This window comes from Rhizopus microsporus (assembly GCF_002708625.1).
Source record: "Rhizopus microsporus ATCC 52813 unplaced genomic scaffold scaffold_5, whole genome shotgun sequence".
Taxonomy (NCBI): Eukaryota; Fungi; Mucoromycota; class Mucoromycetes; order Mucorales; family Rhizopodaceae; genus Rhizopus; species Rhizopus microsporus.
Window position 1 is genome coordinate 781,079 of NW_019671920.1, and position 16,578 is coordinate 797,656.

The following is a 16,578-nucleotide window of genomic DNA, read 5'->3' on the forward strand; positions in this document are numbered from 1 at the left end:
AATCAAAACGAACTATTTTAAGCTGAGAAGACATTCAAGGTTATTGCCGAACCGGGTTATTTAACTTTGATAATGAATCATGGTTGCTTATCCAATTTAAATATAAAGAAAGCATTTTGGCTCTCTTTTTCTCCTCGAAAAACCATCATCTTCATCTTTGACTCGACTTGCCTTTATAGTCACTGGTAGTGCTTTTAATAAATGATATTTATTATCTTTATGCTTTATACAACAAATCAATAAAACTAGCAGCAGCATCATCGAGTATAGTCTTGTCAGGTACACTAGCAGAGGCACCATAGATGGCAGCCGTTGCGCCCGAACCTGCGGATGGATTCTTGAGTGCTTCTTTTACACATTCTTCAAGATCCTTTACAAATTGATCTGCACTGTTGACCCAAGGCAGGGTAACAGAGATATGAAGTGCTGCAGGGTTCTGAACTGCACTTATATTCCAACCACGCTCTGATAATTTATCTCCAATATCATAAATATTCAATGGTTCGTTCGCTCCAAATGCAATGACTGGACCAATTGGATTGCCCTTGACATGCAATTGTGGAATAGATTCTACACCCTTTTGGATGGCTCGGCGTGCGCCTATGATCTGCTTACATGTATCAAGATATCCGTCTTCACCCATACGCATAAGAGCAGCCCAACAACCAGCAATGAGAGCACCAGGCCTTTGAAAAAGTGTCAGCGTGACATTGTTTCCATTCAACATACTCTACTTACCTAGATCCAGCAATGCTTGGAGATGCATAAATACCACCTGTCCATTGTGAATATAAAAAGTATTGGTATTTTCTTATCTTTGCATCGCGGTACATGATAATAGAGGAACCCTTGGCAGCAAAGCCATACTTATGTGTGTCACAAGATATAGATGTAACACCCTCAACACGAAAATCAAATGGTGTCGATGGGAAGCCGGCTTTCTCGAGGAAAGGCATGATGAAACTACCAAGACAACAATCGACATGCAATCCAATATTGTGTTTCTTTGCCAATTTGCCAAGTTCAACAATATCATCAGCTATACCGTGAGGGAAATTGACAGCTGATCCAGCAATCTTGTAAAAATGAGTTAGTGACACATACGCTTTTTCTATTTTTTCTATTACCATGATAGTATTCTTGGTGATCGCTCTGGATACTTTCTTGATGTCTACCTTGAGTGTGACTGGATCAACAGGCACAGTAATCAATTTGATATTAAAATAACTAGCAGCCTTCATGAAGGCAGCATGGATTGTCACTGGCACTACCCTGAAAATCTAATTTAGTCATAAACTCGTTACGTAATATCATATCTTTACATTTCTGGGTAACGGATGCCCTTTAGGTCCTTATACATATCACGATATGTTTTACATGCCATGAGAATACTTTCTGTGCCTCCACTTGTCATAGTACCACATCCAGTCGCAGGAGCATTATATAAAGCAAGCACCATCGCGACAGATTCTGCTTCCATACGCCGAATTCCCGGGAATATCTCTGGATGTAAAGGATTTGCTACGGCAAAGATTCTATATGCCTCAGAAAGAATGCGTGTAAGGTCCTCACCTCCGTGGTAAATTGAACCAGATACTTTTCCACCTTCCCAGTCAGCTCTCTTTAACGATGATAATCTGCATGAACAAACAAAAAAAAAAAAATTAGAACTCTTTTTTGCTCTTTAACGCACATACTTTTGTAGGCTATTCATCACTTCTTCTTCGGTTAATCCTTTTGATGGAAGCTTCAGATGAATTTCACATCCAACTTCTTTAGACATGATAGAATGTTCCATTTGGGCTACCGTACGACTAAGCTCTTGATCAATCTTTGCCTTGACGCTAGGAAGTCGGCGTAGTTGTTTAAAGATAATCTAATGAAACGGTTCATTTTTGTACTTTACTATCGATTGATATAGGATTACCTTGAATATACAACTCTTGAGGTCTTGATAAGCACGGACAGGTCCAGCTACCAACACCTTATTATAGAGTTTTCCCCAATAATTTAGTAATACTAGAATAAACACAATATTTTTCAAGTGTTGAACGTAGCGATTATCCAATACATCGCTTGATATTTGTGTGAATTGAAGAAGTGCTGTCTGTTTAGAAGCTGCGTTTGCCATAAGAAATAGACTCCAATGAAAGAAAAAAAAAAAAAAAAAAAAAAAAAAAAAAGATGGTGAAAAGGGTTCAGTTAAAGCTCAACATTATTTGAAATTCCGTCAACCTTTCATCTTTGCTGCCACACAATGTTTCCATTTGCTGCTGCAAGGTCCTTTACCCTCTGAATGAATATCATAAGCGATATACCAATGATTGATATAAACGCTGCATATTACAAGCCGAGTATTATTCTCCAAGTAAAGGAGAAAACCGTTGTTGAAATAGCACAAAAAGAGTTCAAATGATCAACAAAAAGAGTTTATTACCAATGTGTTTAAAGTACATCAACATCAGATATTCTCAAGACAGTGTGGGTTTGCTTATGTTCAATAGTACGCTTGTAGTTCTTTCTTCTCTTCTTCTTTACAATTCTTATTAATTTACTTTTAGTGTGTTCAATGACTGTAGCCTTAATATCAAACACATTCTCAGGAACATAAGGTGTTCCCTTTAATGTATAATCTTTTGATCCAATTTCACGCACTTTATCCAACTTGAGAACATCGCCCACCTTGACATCGTTTAAGCGATTGACAATCACCTTGTCATTCTTTGTTACTAAAAAGGGACGTCCAGCAATATCAACGACTGCATAGTAACGTAACTGGTTACGAAGTTTTTCAAGTGCTGATGGAGTATCTGCTGTTGCTGTTTGAACCTGTCGGTAAATATCTATTATAGAAAGGGTTAAACTCGAAATGTCAAATATACAAAAGAATAAAGTAATTACTTTGTATGGGTTGTTTAACAGAAGAAGCTAATTATTGGTTATTATTGGGGAATATAACGTGCTTTGAATTCTGCCTTTACCTCTATTAGCAACTGAAGTTAATCCCTTAAAGAATGTAGTAAACATAATTACACACAAACAAGGCTATCTTGAAATTATTTTTTTTTAAAAAGTAAAGGGCACAATACAGCATGCTGTGACTTTGATTTATTATAGTCACAGGCCATTTCAACAGGATTTCGGGAAAATGAAGGCTAAATATGCTTTTATTTATTTACACTCAATATACAAAAAGAATAGATCAAGAGTCCAATGATAAACGTAGATCAGCTCACGTATGATGAACAGTAGTTAAACCAGGTGATCCAGGCATTGCTGGACGACTGAATCGAGTTTCAATAAACGTCTTCATAATACCGTTTTCCTTGTTATCGAAACGACGATATACTTCCACAATATCTTCCAATTTGAATCGATGCGTAAGTATGACAGATGGATCAAAATCACCGTTGATCATGTATTCCAAGCATTTATCCCAGTAGCTTTGAATAGGTGCCTGACCACAACCCACAAGACGGATACCTTTCTCCATAATACCACCAATCAGTAAATGATTGGTATAGGCAGCATAATCAGCAATCAAGGCAACAGTACCAAACTTCTTTGTTGCTCGGATTGCTTCATTAATGACCTCACTTGTATCTGTTTCCAAGCCAACAGCACGCTCGATCTTGTGCAAAAGTCCCTTTGAATAACGGAAACCAGCACAATCGAGAGAGCGATCCAAACCTTTAGGTTCAAGCTCGAGGATCTTAGCAGAAACATCCGTATCGACGTCAAAGTTGATGCATTCTACGCCCCAGAGATCCCTGGCCAACTGAAGACGTTCAGGTACGTTGTCCACGGCAATGATACGCCTGGCTTTGAATACCTTGCGTAGCCATTGACATGCACAGAGACCAATTGGGCCAAGACCCCACACACCAATAGCTTCTCCTTCTTTAGCGCCTGAATCGAAAACACAGTGAAAAGAGGTAGGAACGATGTCAGACAAGTAGAGAGCTTTTTCATCAGGAAGACTGTCGGGTATCTTGAGCAGATTCGTGTTTCCAAACAAGACACGGCAATATTCAGCCTGACCGCCAGAGAAGCCTCCGAGCATCTATAAAGAATGAGTACAGTGCTTTTGATATACCCAGATTTCTTACATGAGAATAACCAAGAACACCAGAGATACGATGGCCATAGAGCTTGTCCATGACTGAGCTGTTGTTTGCACAAGAACAAGAAGTGAATAATCCCTTGGTGCACCACTCACATTTACCACAAGCAATGTTGAAGGCAGCCACAACACGATCTCCAGGTCTGACCTTTGTCACATTGTGGCCAATCTTTTCGACAGTACCAATAAATTCATGACCAAGGACTTCTCCTTCCTTGAGCTGCATCAGTTCTCCATGATACAAGTGCAGATCAGATCCACAGACTATACAAGTATGTCAACAATTGTATGGCTCTTTTTTTTTATTGTGTGTTCACGTACCTGTTGTACCAGTAATTTTAACAATAACATCTTCATCATCCGTTATATCTGGCTTGGGCACTCTTCTTAATTCTACTTTGCCTTTACCAACCCAGCAACAGGCAAGCATGTCTGAATCGGAAGTTGCTTGTTTGTTCTCGTTAGCGACAGAAACGGGCACTTCGCCCATAACTTTTTGAGCAATATTTGAAGCAGCGTTTGCAGCCATGTTGATAAAAAGAAGAAGAAAAAAAACTTGCTGAATCTTTTATGGTGAGAAAATACGTTTTATACCAAGCAACACTCTCATTCTTACAAAAGCATGACGCCAATGGGAAGGGAAGAGGGGGGATTTATTTCTAGTGATTTGCTTTATTTTTCATGCAGGGTTCTCAGCTGATCATAAACCCAAGCATAAACAAATAGGAGGTGACTACAACATTTGATAATACTGAGGTAAAATATGAAACCTTTTTTTTTTACTATACTTTAAAGCGTTTTCGTTAAGGTTTTTGCTTCAACGAAAAGAAATCTGCATAATTTTAAAAAGGCATCTATGCTATCTCTTTCCTAAAGGTAAAGCCCGCACTTGCACTGCGTTTATTTTCAACGATTTTAAACGGGTCTCTTAAATAGGAATTTAACCTATTTAAAGGATAACTTGATAGTTTGCAAGGACATAATGCATGAAGTATATATATTGTGTGTGTATATATGTATGGAAGGGGAGGGGAATAATTTTATCTACAAAAAAAATGCTCACATTGCAACACGGTTAATGCTCCAACCGTTTGCCGCAGATACCAATTCTGCTTCTTGTTCATAGACTTGCAGAGTCCTGTCCACAATTCTTACTGCTGCTGCTAGAGCCATGGCATCACCTTTTATAGAAAGTGGTTTTAGACTTTTAGATCAAGATATACATGTGAGACTTTACCTTGTTGCTGTATAAAACTGATGCGGTATAAACCTCTCTTTTTTGCTGCGAGAAGCTGATATATTTCAAGTTTGAATTTTAAACATATTGACTTTGCGTCTATAAAAAAACCATTAAGTATACTTTTTGGCTGTTCTTTATCAATCACTTACTGTTCACAAGCCTCATCTCTCCTTTCCTTCGTATCCTACCATCTGGTTCTTGTCTTTCGGTGATAAATCCATCCATACGCTTTGGAAAAAAAAAAAATCAATAACACCATCTCCTTATTCTTTTTCTGATAGTTACCTCTCGTAACACCTGCGACAGTTTTCCAATAGCCTCTCTTTCATCCCTTGCCTCGCATTCTAAAGAACACACTTTGGGTTGCTTAAAATGAAATAAGCCTGGAAGCCATGATGTCCGTTTGGAATTATTACTCGTGGCAACAGTAGGACTAGCATGTTGTTGTGGCTTTACATAATGACTGGGTGGATTGAAAGAGTACCGATGTGTATGTCGATGGGTCGTGGGTGAGCTTGTTGGAGTAACGTCAAAGGCGGGAGAAAGGAAAGGTGCGGCCTGGGATGGATCTTTCCAGACGAGAGAGCTTGATTCAATGGCGGTTCGGTCAAAGACGTATTGGTGTCTCTGTAATGGGCTTGCTGGATCAATCTTGTTCCTTTGCCACAGATGCATCATACGGCTCATCTGGGAGTCTTCTGGATCATTGTTATGACGACGATGATGGCTTGGAACTCGAGGTGACAGCATATGACTGATATTATTCATGTGTTGCTGTAATTGAGGATGGAAGTAAGCCTGGACATAAGGCTGTTGTGTAATCGGTATTTGCTGTGAATAAGATGGATTTTCATGTCCAGGTGAATAAGGCGCTGTTCGAGGTGTCGTATAAAAATGACTGGGTCGACTGATGACTGGAGATTGCCTACTATTTTTTATAAAACTAGGTTTATTTCTCATGTCATCACGTATGGATCGTGTACACTAACCCTATGTTTGACGTATGCAGTTGGTTGCTATTGCTACTATTATTGGAAGCGAATTGCCAGGGACTCTTTTGTTGATAGTCTTCATACACCCTATCCGTGCGAATCACAGTTGGTTTGGGAGGCACTGGAGGAGGAGGAGCAAGCGTGGTCGTGGCGGTAGTCGTCACAGAGACACACGATGATGTTGAATCCACTGCAGATACATTGTCTGTTTCTGAAATCACAGGGCGTAATGATGTATGACTCGTCGGTCGAGACTGGGAAGGTGTAGAATGATGTTGAATTCCAGGAGACATAGGTGGCACTAATTTATCCTGTGCTAACTTTGTCATCATACCTTTCAGCCCAGGGAATGAATCCTTGCTATTAGAAAAGGCACAAATGGTGATAGGTCGACGACGACGCTTGGCAGGAGATGCAACTAATGTCATAACAAATAAGTCTTCATCAGCTTTGTTTTATCCCTATGCATACAAAACCTGAACGAATCTCATCGTCTCTCTCTATTTGCCAATAAGAGTTTGCATGCCTTTGAAGCAGCACATAGGTAACCTTTTGCATATTATATCTAGTTAAATGTTATATTGCTTTCTTGTTTCATCTTCCCCCTCTATCACACACAAACCTACTCAGAATTTAATAACGCTTCAACAATTTTGTCCGTAGACAGTTCTGCCCATAGTACTTTGAGAGTCTCAAGGATACGGTCATCAATTTCGGATACATGGGATACTGGCCTACCTATCTCGGCAGCTGTAGGAGGATCAGGTAGTGTGGTCAGATTAGGAGGGGGATCAACCGTGAACCAAGGATGAGATTGTACTTGTTTCATCTATAGAACCACGTGTGAATAAGAGGGTGCTTTGATGCATATATATTTACTGTTAGGCGCTTGCTAGGATTTATCACTAATATTCTCTGTATCAAATCTTTTGCTTCATCAGATACATGATCTGGTATTTTGTATTTCCCCATCTTGACCTTATTGAGTAATTGACGAATATTGTCATCATCAAATGGTAAATGTCCACTCAGTAGAGCATAAAGAATGATGCCACATGACCATATATCAGAAGCTGAACCATCATAAGGCACACCCTATATAAACAATTTAGATCTATACATATCTCTGTAGTCGTGTAACACTTGCATTGACAATTTCAGGGCTTGCATAATGAGGAGAACTATTTTTTCATTTAGTACACACTTTTTTCCTTTTTTTTTTTTTTTTTTGTATGCTACCCGCAGCTTGTTTCTAATAGTGAACCAGTGGGTTGTAATGAAGCCATTCCGAAATCAGCAATCTTTATATTCTTATCACGGTCAAGAAGTAGATTCTCTGGTTTTAAATCACGATGACTGAAGCAAAGTTTTGTCATTAGTCTTTTTTTTTTCTTATAGGGCTTTTTTACTGTCATAGTTACCATATTAAATGTCTGTGGCAATAGTCCAAGCCAATGATAATTTGTTGAAAATACTTTCTAGCCTCCTTTTCAGATAATCTTCCCCGAGACACTAAATATTCAAATAATTCACCACCTTGAACATACTCTAATATCAAGTATCTAAACAAAAAAAAAAAAGAAAACAGAAAGAAAGAGAGAGAGAGTTGCTTAGAAAAATAACATTTGAAAGAACAAAGTGTGTTGAATTACAAATTAGGTGAATCAGACAAGTCAATCACGTCCAGTAGACTCATTATATTCGGGTGTTTAATCAACTTCATCACCGCAATTTCCCTTTTGACAGCTTTTTCTACAGAAGCATTGGCGGCCAGATGCGATTTTGATATAATCTTGATGGCCACTTTCTCTCCTGTCACTTTATGTATACCAATCTTGACGCATCCTATCGTTGAGGCATGAATAATGTGAATAAAAACAAATATATCAATAGTACCTGAAGATCCTTTGCCTAGCGTCTTTCCTAACCAATAGTCACCCACATCTTTTCGACGTCTATTTCCAGGGGACATCATGGGAGAACTCTGCTTTTTAAATATGATTCGTCTTTGAGGTGAAGGAGATGGAATGGTATCTACAGCAGTCATCGTTTGAATTGAAGGTATAATAAAAGAAAAAGAAGAAAGGCTATGCTGAAAAAGAAGAGAGAAAAAGCGAGAAAAACGTATATAAATCAAGGGCAAAAAAATGTTTGAAAGTGGTTCAAATGATGATAATGGATCATATTTATTTCAACTTTTTGTGTATAGTTTCATGTTTATCAAAAAAAAATCGTCTTTTTTTTGTCATAAACTTCAAAGGAATGTTTATTGTGCAGAGAGAGACAGAGACAGAGAGACAATAAGACTGACGTCGGAGTGTACCGGTTATTCAATTTATCCTTTGACCAACCCCATTCATATAAATGCATTCCCCTTTTTTTTCTTACCTTTTTCTATTTGGCATATATACGATATTAATGATTGTTTGATTACTGAAATCATAAAAACAGTATCTCGTATTTATATAAAAGTCACCTTTATTAGCTTACAAAGAATATATATTTGTATATCTTGTCTCAGACAGGTATATTGTGCAACTAGGGCTGAGCTGTATTCTATCAAAGTTGATCATATTTCTTTTTTGGTTGAGTAGACATGATACCTGCAAATTGACAAAATGAAAATAGTTTAAATGCATAAACTGTAAAACTGAAATACTAATTTGTATATTAATGAATATCATGCATATAATATCGAGATCAAATAGAATCTTAACGAAAGGAGAGAGAGGATGAAAGATGTGGTCAATGCGCCTTTTTTTTTCGTAGTTCTAAAAAATACCCTTGCAGCATACGGTCCTTTTAGAAAGTAAAGTCGCATTTTTGCAGTTTTTATATTACAATTTATACGAAAAAAACGGCAAGTCAGCGCAACATCTCTTTCTGGAAATGGTGTACACTCATTCAAGGAAATAAATTCGTTCTTGGCAGAAGATAAATTCATCCAATATCGAGAGCAGAGTTCATGTTGCACGGAAAGTAAATTCGCCCTAGTTATCCTGGAACAAATTAATAATCCTTTTTCATAGATGATAATAATCAATTCGCCTAGAGTATCTTCCTGTCTGTTCCTAACCTCATTGGATCATTAAGTGTACCTGCCTTACTGGATCAGATATAAAATTTCCAAACGGAGATAACAATAGCAATTAGGGCCCAACGCTAACTGCATTTGGCCCTGAGCAATGTAATTGGATCTAGATCAAATCATACCATAACCTAGCAACGGTTGTCAAGTAAATATTATTTATCCAGTGCGCAGTACCAGGTAATATGCTCTTATTGGCGATGCCAGTTATTATGTACTAAAGAAGTGTACAAATTGAAGACAATAAAATCTAATCAAGGTTATACAGCCCTGAATGGGGATTAATGCATTGAACCTCGGGTTATGCTTAACATGACTATAGCTGCTCTATGTTTATTGCTATAATCCTTAAGTATCCGCAACACAAGAAGATTCAATCGGTTCGACGAATGGCTTACAAACTTCTCTACCAGCAATCGACGACATGGACACAACTCGCAGCCTTCATTGGAACAACGATGGCGACTCAACTTGGTAACATTTAGGCACGCTTTTGCACTCGGCACTTACTGCAGCAGCTCAACGGATACAGACGATGTGCAACATCACCTTCAACCATGCAGAATCACCTTTATCTTATCACTCCAGCAATGAAACAAGAACTCACCTGGTGGATTTCGCAGCTTCAGCATTGGAATGGCCGGCATATCCTTCAGCACACACCTGTCACTCAAGTGTTCACGGATGCGTCAATCACAGGTTGGGGAATAGTTTGTGGCAATCGTCGCTTCTCTGGGCCCTGATTCTCTCAAGAACGCCGTTTTCATATCAACTACAAGGAACTCTTAGTTGTGGATAAAGCCCTGCGGCAGGTACCACTATCACACTTGGGACACGTCCAGCTATGTATGGACAAAACGTCTGCCTTGGCATATATCAAAAAGTTTGACGGTACCCGCTCCTTCAGCCTGAACACCTTGGCAATGGACATATGGAGCTTCTTCTTTCGGAACTCCATACAATGGTCGACGCTCCATCTCGTCAGCTCACGCCTTAGAACGAATGGACCTTGCCAGAGAAGGCTTTCCTCAGGCTGGACCGCCTGTGGGGTCCTCACCACCTAGACCTATTCGCCACACACAAGAAAACTAAGATTCCGCAAGCCTTTGTGTCATGGATATACCATCCGCAAGCTCTATGGACCAACGCCTTTTCGAGGAATTGGACCACTTTCTCCGGGCGACTATACCTTGCCCTTCCATGGAACATGATACCGCCCACCTTGCAGCGGTTGACCCAGCAACCCCAACCGTTGACACTCATCACGCCCAACTGGCCTTCCGCTCCGTGGTCTTCACTGGCTCTTCAATTGGCGCACCAACCCCTTCTGGTCCTCCTTCAAGAGAATCTGGTAAACGACACCGATCAGCATCTCCTCAGGAAGAACCTCAGTTGGAGTATGCTAGCGTGGAACATCTCGCCAAATGTCTGAAACACTCTTCTTTGTCATCGTCCACTTTAGCCATCATTTCTCCCACAGCATCCTCTACCCGACCACAGTACCACTTTAGACAACAGAACTACGCTACAATGTGCTCTGCACGCCAACTCAACTATCACGACCCGTTCCCGCAGCAAATCATCAACTATTTGGCAGGCCTTCACACCACTCACAGCCTCAAGCTCTCCACGCTAGCCACCTATAGCAATTCAATCCTGGCTCTGTTCTCCGTCAAGGATCAGCAAGCAATCAAGCATTCCGAACCTTATATGGCCTTCTTTAAAGCACTCAAGGCCAAGACCATCCTGCCTCTTCGACACTGGTCGTATGATGTGGCTCCCGCCATTAGTTACATCGTTTCCTTAGGCCCCACCAACGATCTCTCAGACGATCTCCTCACGGCTGAAACAGCTTGACTCTTGGCGATGGTTGGATTTCTCCGCCTGTCTGGCTTGGCAAGAGTGGATCCGGACAAATGCTCTGTTTCTGAGGACAAGGTCTTGCACTTGTGTGTCATGGCTCCAAAAGAAATACGCCAAGGATCCCGCATTACCAAGACAATCACCATTCACCCGCATCCAGATCCTCTTCTCTGCCCTGTCGCAGCCTACTTGGTTTATGTCTCTCGAATTGCTTCGGTAACATGCTACGCAGCTCACTCAGCCTTCCCTTCAATCAGCATACATTGCCTCTTCCGCTCTTTAGCCGATCACTCGCAGCCAATCGGGCCCGAACGAATCTCCAAGCACATCCGCCGGATCATGACGCATGTAGGCAAACCAGGCAATGCTCCGGTTCCCAAGGTTAGGGCCTTAGGTGCTACACTAGCCGCTCAAGCAGGCATCGCAGTGGACGACATAGTGGTACACGGTAACTGATCTTCCAAGGCCATATTCGGACAGTTTTACCAAATTTCTTCAATGACCAACAATAATCTCACGCTGGCTACTCTAGATCAACAACCAACATCATAAAGCTCGAAGTGTAATTTGATGTAGTATACGAATTTATGAAGTATCGTCATAATTACACGAGAGCTAAGTGACCTTGATTGTTCCCGCCCTTCTCTCCCTGTTTTCTTGGTTTGTCTCTTTGTTATTTCCATTCTCACTCAAAAAGATAAAGGATCAAAAAAAAGTTTTATATTACTGTATTTTATTTTACGTTGTACAATTCGAAAAGAATGATTACAACAACCAAGATCACTTAGCTTTCGTGTAATTATGATGATACTTCATAAATTCGTTTGGCTGTCGTACCTAAACGAATCCCAGTTGACTCCACTTCGGCCTCCAATGTGATACATGCTCTCTGAGCCACGCTTTATTTTCCTTATATGATAATAATAATAAAATTTCCCTTTCTTCCCTATATCTTTCTAAGCTGCGCATTCGTGGATAAACTATGACTGATCCGATTAACAATAATGAACAAAGAACATACACCGAAGACGAAGTTATCGAATTACTTAGACGAGTCAAAACTGCCGAACAAGCAGAGGCTCAAAAAGCCAGAGAAGAACGACAACTACCATTGGGGATCACTTCCTCTTTGGACAACCTTACGAAATAACAACACCAAGATAATTTCAAACGCTACAAACGAGCGATTACTAAATGCCACCATGACGAGTGGACAGTGGCCGAAGAGATCAACAAATCCTTCATACCAAAACTTAAACAATACACTGTTGACACAACTCAAGTCGTTAACGCTCACTACAAAGGAGCGGAGAACAGCAGATTACACGGTAGAGCAGCAACCGAAATTTATGAACAGCTCTCCATCATCCAAGCAGGAGAAATCTCAGCAGAACTTTTGGACGAAGCCATTGAAAGCACCAAAAGACTTGCAGTTCATTCCTGGATCCAAGGTGTACAACATAATGAAGATGCTAAAGACTACGCCATTAAAGCGCTTAAATTACCCCCAAGTCTTAAACACTTGGAAACAAAAGAATCAGGCAACAAACGAGAAGCATTTAGCGAAGATTTTATCACCATGTACAACGAAGCCAACTACCAGCAATGAGTACTTAGAGCAGCTACCACCAACATGCCAAATGGAAGAGGTCGAGGAGGATATTCAACTTCCTCACATTGGAACAACAATAGAGGAGGATGTGGATACTTTGGACGTGGTGGAGCAAAAAACTACTTTGGAGGGCGGGGACGTGGGAACTCAACCCTCCACCACAACAACAACTTCTCCAACAATTCTCACAGTATCACACTTTCAGCCTTCTTTTCGTCAACATTGGTAGTATTACATCAAAAAAAAAAAAAAAAAAAAAAGAGATCAAAAAGTGTCCCCAGTAACTTTCAAAATTTGTCCAAAAACAGGAATTAATTTTTGTAAATTAGCGAGAAAATCATTCTAGTGCCTTAGTTCACTATTATTTAACGGGTAGCGATTAACCACCTTGGTGATGTAATCGGTCTGAAACGCGTCATTTAATTCAAGAAAATATACCTCTCGTTCACAGTCATAATGGCAACATGACTCAAGCTGAAAAAGAAAGAAATACAGATATCTGCTGACGAACTCTTGAAGATAGAGACTAACCTTCATGAGCTGTTACCACAGGTAAATACCCTCATGTCTATAGTTCACCTCATTATACCAGTAATCATCAAATAAATACCAATGTAAACAATAAAAAGGAAATACTGAGTTCGTTTTGTTGCACAAAAAAGGAGACTTATTAGATTTAAAAAACTTCATTGGTCAATTGTGATGCCTTAGTCTTTTCTCGTGTGATAAATGCTCGTCTCAGTAATGTAGCTAATAAGGTCATTTAATCAAGTCAGACAAGGTTCATGAAAGGACGATTTATAGGTGATAATGGACTGCTATTACATCTTTTACTCAATCAAGCCCAATGTTCAGGCATCGGTTTATTGCTTTTGAATTTCGACCAACTGTTTATTAAATGTATAGGCCATCTATTTTTTTGGTAATGTAGTACAAGTTGATGACAGTGAATCTATGTCACCGATATTATTCAACCTGGCGCTAAAGCCGTTACTATTATCTATTCAACAGTACGCTGCTATCACTGGTTATCAATACACTTATCAAGGTATACCACAACATGCTAAAACCATTGCTTATACCAATGACATCTGTGTTATTCTACATTCTCAACATGGCTTTCAACGATTACAACTTCATTTACAACGCTATGCAGATATGTTAAATGCAAAATTCAAAAAATCGAAAACAAAAGCTTTTTCACTAAATGAACAACGATATAATGATTGGAATTATCAAGATATTTCAACATATTGTACTAACTTTCTTCAGATATTTAGGTTTCTATATGGTGTATACCATTGCACAACGAAACATTAATGATATATCAGTATGTGTGGCAGCAAAAACGACCATTTGTTTCTTGCAATCAGCTAAGTCTATCAAAGAAAAAAAGTGGTCTTGGGCTTCTACAACCTGCACTCCAGCATCAGGTAGTGCAAATACGGAATCTCCAATTACAATTTTAATATGATTGCTCTCCGTTCGATTAATAAAAGATTGTAAGAGATTCATTTCTTCTATATACTTTATTACTTGAACTCTTTACTGATAGATTGTTAAACTATATTTCATAACTTATCACAGTGTTCTTGTTTTTTTCTATCTTTTGTTTATTCTTCTTCTGACATGTATTTTAGCAAAAATATGCAGCAATAATGGTGAAATAAAAATTGATACTTTTTATTTTATTTGTGTACTACAAATGCATAAGTTACTATATAATAAAGAAATTTATGGTATACATGTGATGAAGAAAAGTATGCATTAATGGTGTGGATGATAAAATGGATTTTCACGGGTTCTGTCTGTGGATTTTTCCATTATTGCTTTAATTACTTTTGCATCTAAAGCAGGTTTAAAGCTATTGCTGATAGTGAATGTATTGCTTGTATAGCATAAACGATGGATCACTTCTACAACATTATAGAGTCGGTCGAGATATGGCACAAGTTGAGGAAGTTCATCAAGTGATAATGGGAAGCGAATACAATCTAATTCAAATACCACCAATATATCGTCCATTGTTTCGCTGATATTGAATTGTACATTGGTTCCTAAGAAAATAAAAAAAAAGTCTTAGTATACACAAAGTTATTTTGATGATTGTAAACTTACCAACAGCCATAATTTGAAACATGTGCTTTAAGTTATATTTGGCTGCACCAGCTTTGGAAAACGTACACAATCGGTGCAAATCAAGGTTAATTTTTTTATGATTCTTTACATACTTGATCGATTTAACTTCAATATATCCTATTGCTTTATGATCATTTTCAATTAAACCATCAGGACGATTTTGGTTAGGATCAACATCAGTGTCAGAAAAGCAGCTGGTATTTAGCCACTTGAAAATAAATTGATCTTCATTGCAGTCAAATAGTTTTTGAAAACAAGGTTGTAAGTACCTGGTGCAAAGTTCAAACTCTTGGCTTTCTTTTTTTTTGATTTATGAAGGGTAGTGACTCTACCATTGATTTAATGAGTTGCAATAATCTTATCATGATTTTATCTGTGCTGTCGTTGATAAGTGATAACATTTTGCTTTCCGCTTGTATTCTTGATAATGAGCCACAGTTAATATCATTGGTAATAGTAATTAAAGTCATCATAACATCCGTTGGAAATTTACGATGTGACTGGTTGAAGCCAAACGAATCATACATAGTTTGTCGGATTGTTTTAATAGGCTCTTCAAAGTAATTCTGTAATCCAGGGTAGAATGAGTTTTTTTCGATGTACAAGATATTGGAGAGTGCAAGTAATTGTTGCAAGTGTGACTCATATGTGAGTGGAGTCTCCAACGATTCAAAGATATCATTCTTGAATTGTAATAAAGAATTCGAATATTTATTATAGTTGTTAACAGGTGTCATATTTTCGGCTATTATTGCTTTAGCATCCTCTAAACTAATTGTTTCAACGCTTTCTACTGTAGTGGTGGTAGTGGTAGTAGTAGTGGTAGTGGTGGTAGTAGTAGTGGAACTTGAAGAACTGCCGTTGTCATTTTGTTGAGGAGAATTTTTAGTGCTGAGTTGGCTTACTTGGCGATTTCGTTGTTTCCAGAAGTCTTTTGAAATTTTTTTACTACGCCATTCATTGTAATCGTCTACCAACTTTTTTTTCAAATCCTCATCCTCTACGAAACTGACCACTGCTAAGAATCGTGTTTGAGCTGTTCTTGTATTGTAACTTTTAAAAAAGTTAAAAAAAATCGATATGTGATATATTACGACCATTGCTACGCAACCAGGTTATTTCACTTGGAAGTCGTTTTGCTTTTGCTTTCTCTCCCATTGTAAAAAAATAAAAAAAGGATAAAGGAGAAAACAAATAATACTCTCTAAAATCCAAGAATACACCAAAAAAAGAGCTTGTTTACAAACATTTTGTTAATTATATGCTGTGTAATACACGCTCTTTTATGAAACTTCCTCAGGTCTCATGATAATATAGTAGAGCAACTATCTGTCTATCTATTACATAAAAAAAAAAAAGGAGAAAACAAATAATACTCCCTAAAAGCCAAAAAAAAAAAGTTTGTTTACAAACATTTTATTAGTTGTATGCTGTGTAACACACGCTCTTTTATGAAACTTTTTCAGGTCTGATGATAATATAATAGAGTAACTATCTATCTATCTATCTATCTATCTATTA

The 16,578-nt window shown here is 38.5% G+C and overlaps 9 protein-coding genes across 9 annotated transcripts; 3 read left to right on the top strand and 6 right to left on the bottom strand.

Annotated features, from left to right (window-relative positions):
- Positions 1–69: 69 nt before the first annotated feature.
- On the bottom strand, positions 70–2,141 carry RHIMIDRAFT_213851 (PLP-dependent transferase). Its single transcript, XM_023607257.1, has 6 exons — positions 1,928–2,141; positions 1,698–1,876; positions 1,323–1,637; positions 1,128–1,272; positions 739–1,076; positions 70–686 (listed from the first exon to the last, which is right to left on the bottom strand). Exons 1-6 carry the CDS (start codon positions 2,129–2,131, stop codon positions 218–220), a joined length of 1,650 nt encoding a protein of 549 aa, XP_023467874.1. The 5' UTR covers positions 2,132–2,141; the 3' UTR covers positions 70–217.
- A 295-nt stretch (positions 2,142–2,436) lies between these two features.
- RHIMIDRAFT_213854 (uncharacterized protein) lies at positions 2,437–3,046 on the bottom strand. Its single transcript, XM_023607258.1, has 3 exons — positions 2,982–3,046; positions 2,902–2,928; positions 2,437–2,843 (listed from the first exon to the last, which is right to left on the bottom strand). The coding sequence occupies exons 1-3, from the start codon at positions 3,025–3,027 to the stop codon at positions 2,446–2,448; spliced, it is 471 nt and encodes a 156-aa protein (XP_023467875.1). The 5' UTR covers positions 3,028–3,046; the 3' UTR covers positions 2,437–2,445.
- A 92-nt stretch (positions 3,047–3,138) lies between these two features.
- Positions 3,139–4,725, bottom strand: RHIMIDRAFT_278328 (putative zinc-type alcohol dehydrogenase-like protein). The gene is made up of 3 exons (XM_023612746.1): positions 4,445–4,725; positions 4,110–4,387; positions 3,139–4,063 (listed from the first exon to the last, which is right to left on the bottom strand). Exons 1-3 carry the CDS (start codon positions 4,650–4,652, stop codon positions 3,233–3,235), a joined length of 1,317 nt encoding a protein of 438 aa, XP_023467876.1. The 5' UTR covers positions 4,653–4,725; the 3' UTR covers positions 3,139–3,232.
- A 43-nt stretch (positions 4,726–4,768) lies between these two features.
- On the bottom strand, positions 4,769–7,005 carry RHIMIDRAFT_278331 (uncharacterized protein). The gene is made up of 8 exons (XM_023612747.1): positions 6,982–7,005; positions 6,832–6,920; positions 6,353–6,773; positions 5,649–6,291; positions 5,513–5,591; positions 5,361–5,459; positions 5,061–5,304; positions 4,769–5,000 (listed from the first exon to the last, which is right to left on the bottom strand). The coding sequence occupies exons 2-7, from the start codon at positions 6,911–6,913 to the stop codon at positions 5,183–5,185; spliced, it is 1,446 nt and encodes a 481-aa protein (XP_023467877.1). The 5' UTR covers positions 6,914–6,920; positions 6,982–7,005; the 3' UTR covers positions 4,769–5,000; positions 5,061–5,182.
- RHIMIDRAFT_200537 (Pkinase-domain-containing protein) lies at positions 6,978–8,327 on the bottom strand (the record flags this gene model as incomplete). The annotated part of the gene is made up of 7 exons (XM_023606462.1): positions 6,978–7,184; positions 7,235–7,450; positions 7,497–7,536; positions 7,595–7,711; positions 7,777–7,917; positions 8,008–8,200; positions 8,252–8,327. The coding sequence occupies 7 exons, from the start codon at positions 8,325–8,327 to the stop codon at positions 6,978–6,980; spliced, it is 990 nt and encodes a 329-aa protein (XP_023467878.1).
- Positions 8,328–10,344: 2,017 nt separating this feature from the next.
- On the top strand, positions 10,345–11,656 carry RHIMIDRAFT_304993 (uncharacterized protein). Its single transcript, XM_023614463.1, has one exon. It carries the CDS (start codon positions 10,557–10,559, stop codon positions 11,298–11,300), a length of 744 nt encoding a protein of 247 aa, XP_023467879.1. The 5' UTR covers positions 10,345–10,556; the 3' UTR covers positions 11,301–11,656.
- Positions 11,400–11,762, top strand: RHIMIDRAFT_236160 (uncharacterized protein; the record flags this gene model as incomplete). The annotated part of the gene is made up of 1 exon (XM_023608489.1): positions 11,400–11,762. One exon carries the CDS (start codon positions 11,400–11,402, stop codon positions 11,760–11,762), a length of 363 nt encoding a protein of 120 aa, XP_023467880.1.
- A 706-nt stretch (positions 11,763–12,468) lies between these two features.
- RHIMIDRAFT_278337 (uncharacterized protein) lies at positions 12,469–12,915 on the top strand (the record flags this gene model as incomplete). The annotated part of the gene is made up of 1 exon (XM_023612748.1): positions 12,469–12,915. A coding segment is annotated over one exon (447 nt), but the record flags the coding sequence as incomplete, so codon positions are not given.
- Positions 12,916–14,506: 1,591 nt separating this feature from the next.
- Positions 14,507–16,215, bottom strand: RHIMIDRAFT_312420 (uncharacterized protein; the record flags this gene model as incomplete). The annotated part of the gene is made up of 5 exons (XM_023614801.1): positions 14,507–14,975; positions 15,037–15,282; positions 15,327–15,354; positions 15,390–16,093; positions 16,152–16,215. 5 exons carry the CDS (start codon positions 16,213–16,215, stop codon positions 14,686–14,688), a joined length of 1,332 nt encoding a protein of 443 aa, XP_023467882.1. The 3' UTR covers positions 14,507–14,685.
- Between the last annotated feature and the right edge of the window lie 363 nt (positions 16,216–16,578).

Coding starts and splice junctions, on each gene's coding strand:
- RHIMIDRAFT_213851 (XM_023607257.1), bottom strand. CDS start 2,131: ATGGCAAACGCAGCTTCTAAACAGACAGCACTTCTTCAATTCACACAA. Junction 1,638..1,697: donor GTGATGAATAGCCTACAAAA/GTATGTGCGTTA, acceptor TTGTTCATGCAG/ATTATCATCGTTAAAGAGAG. Junction 1,273..1,322: donor GGCATCCGTTACCCAGAAAT/GTAAAGATATGA, acceptor TTAGATTTTCAG/GGTAGTGCCAGTGACAATCC.
- RHIMIDRAFT_213854 (XM_023607258.1), bottom strand. CDS start 3,027: ATGTTTACTACATTCTTTAAGGGATTAACTTCAGTTGCTAATAGAG. Junction 2,929..2,981: donor AACTTCAGTTGCTAATAGAG/GTAAAGGCAGAA, acceptor ACCAATAATTAG/CTTCTTCTGTTAAACAACCC. Junction 2,844..2,901: donor TGTTAAACAACCCATACAAA/GTAATTACTTTA, acceptor TTTCTATAATAG/ATATTTACCGACAGGTTCAA.
- RHIMIDRAFT_278328 (XM_023612746.1), bottom strand. CDS start 4,652: ATGGCTGCAAACGCTGCTTCAAATATTGCTCAAAAAGTTATGGGCGAA. Junction 4,388..4,444: donor TAAAATTACTGGTACAACAG/GTACGTGAACAC, acceptor ATACTTGTATAG/TCTGTGGATCTGATCTGCAC. Junction 4,064..4,109: donor GTGTTCTTGGTTATTCTCAT/GTAAGAAATCTG, acceptor CATTCTTTATAG/ATGCTCGGAGGCTTCTCTGG.
- RHIMIDRAFT_278331 (XM_023612747.1), bottom strand. CDS start 6,913: ATGCAAAAGGTTACCTATGTGCTGCTTCAAAGGCATGCAAACTCTTAT. Junction 6,292..6,352: donor CTGCATACGTCAAACATAGG/GTTAGTGTACAC, acceptor TATAAAAAATAG/TAGGCAATCTCCAGTCATCA. Junction 5,305..5,360: donor CAGTTTTATACAGCAACAAG/GTAAAGTCTCAC, acceptor TTTCTATAAAAG/GTGATGCCATGGCTCTAGCA.
- RHIMIDRAFT_304993 (XM_023614463.1), top strand. CDS start 10,557: ATGGATATACCATCCGCAAGCTCTATGGACCAACGCCTTTTCGAGGAA.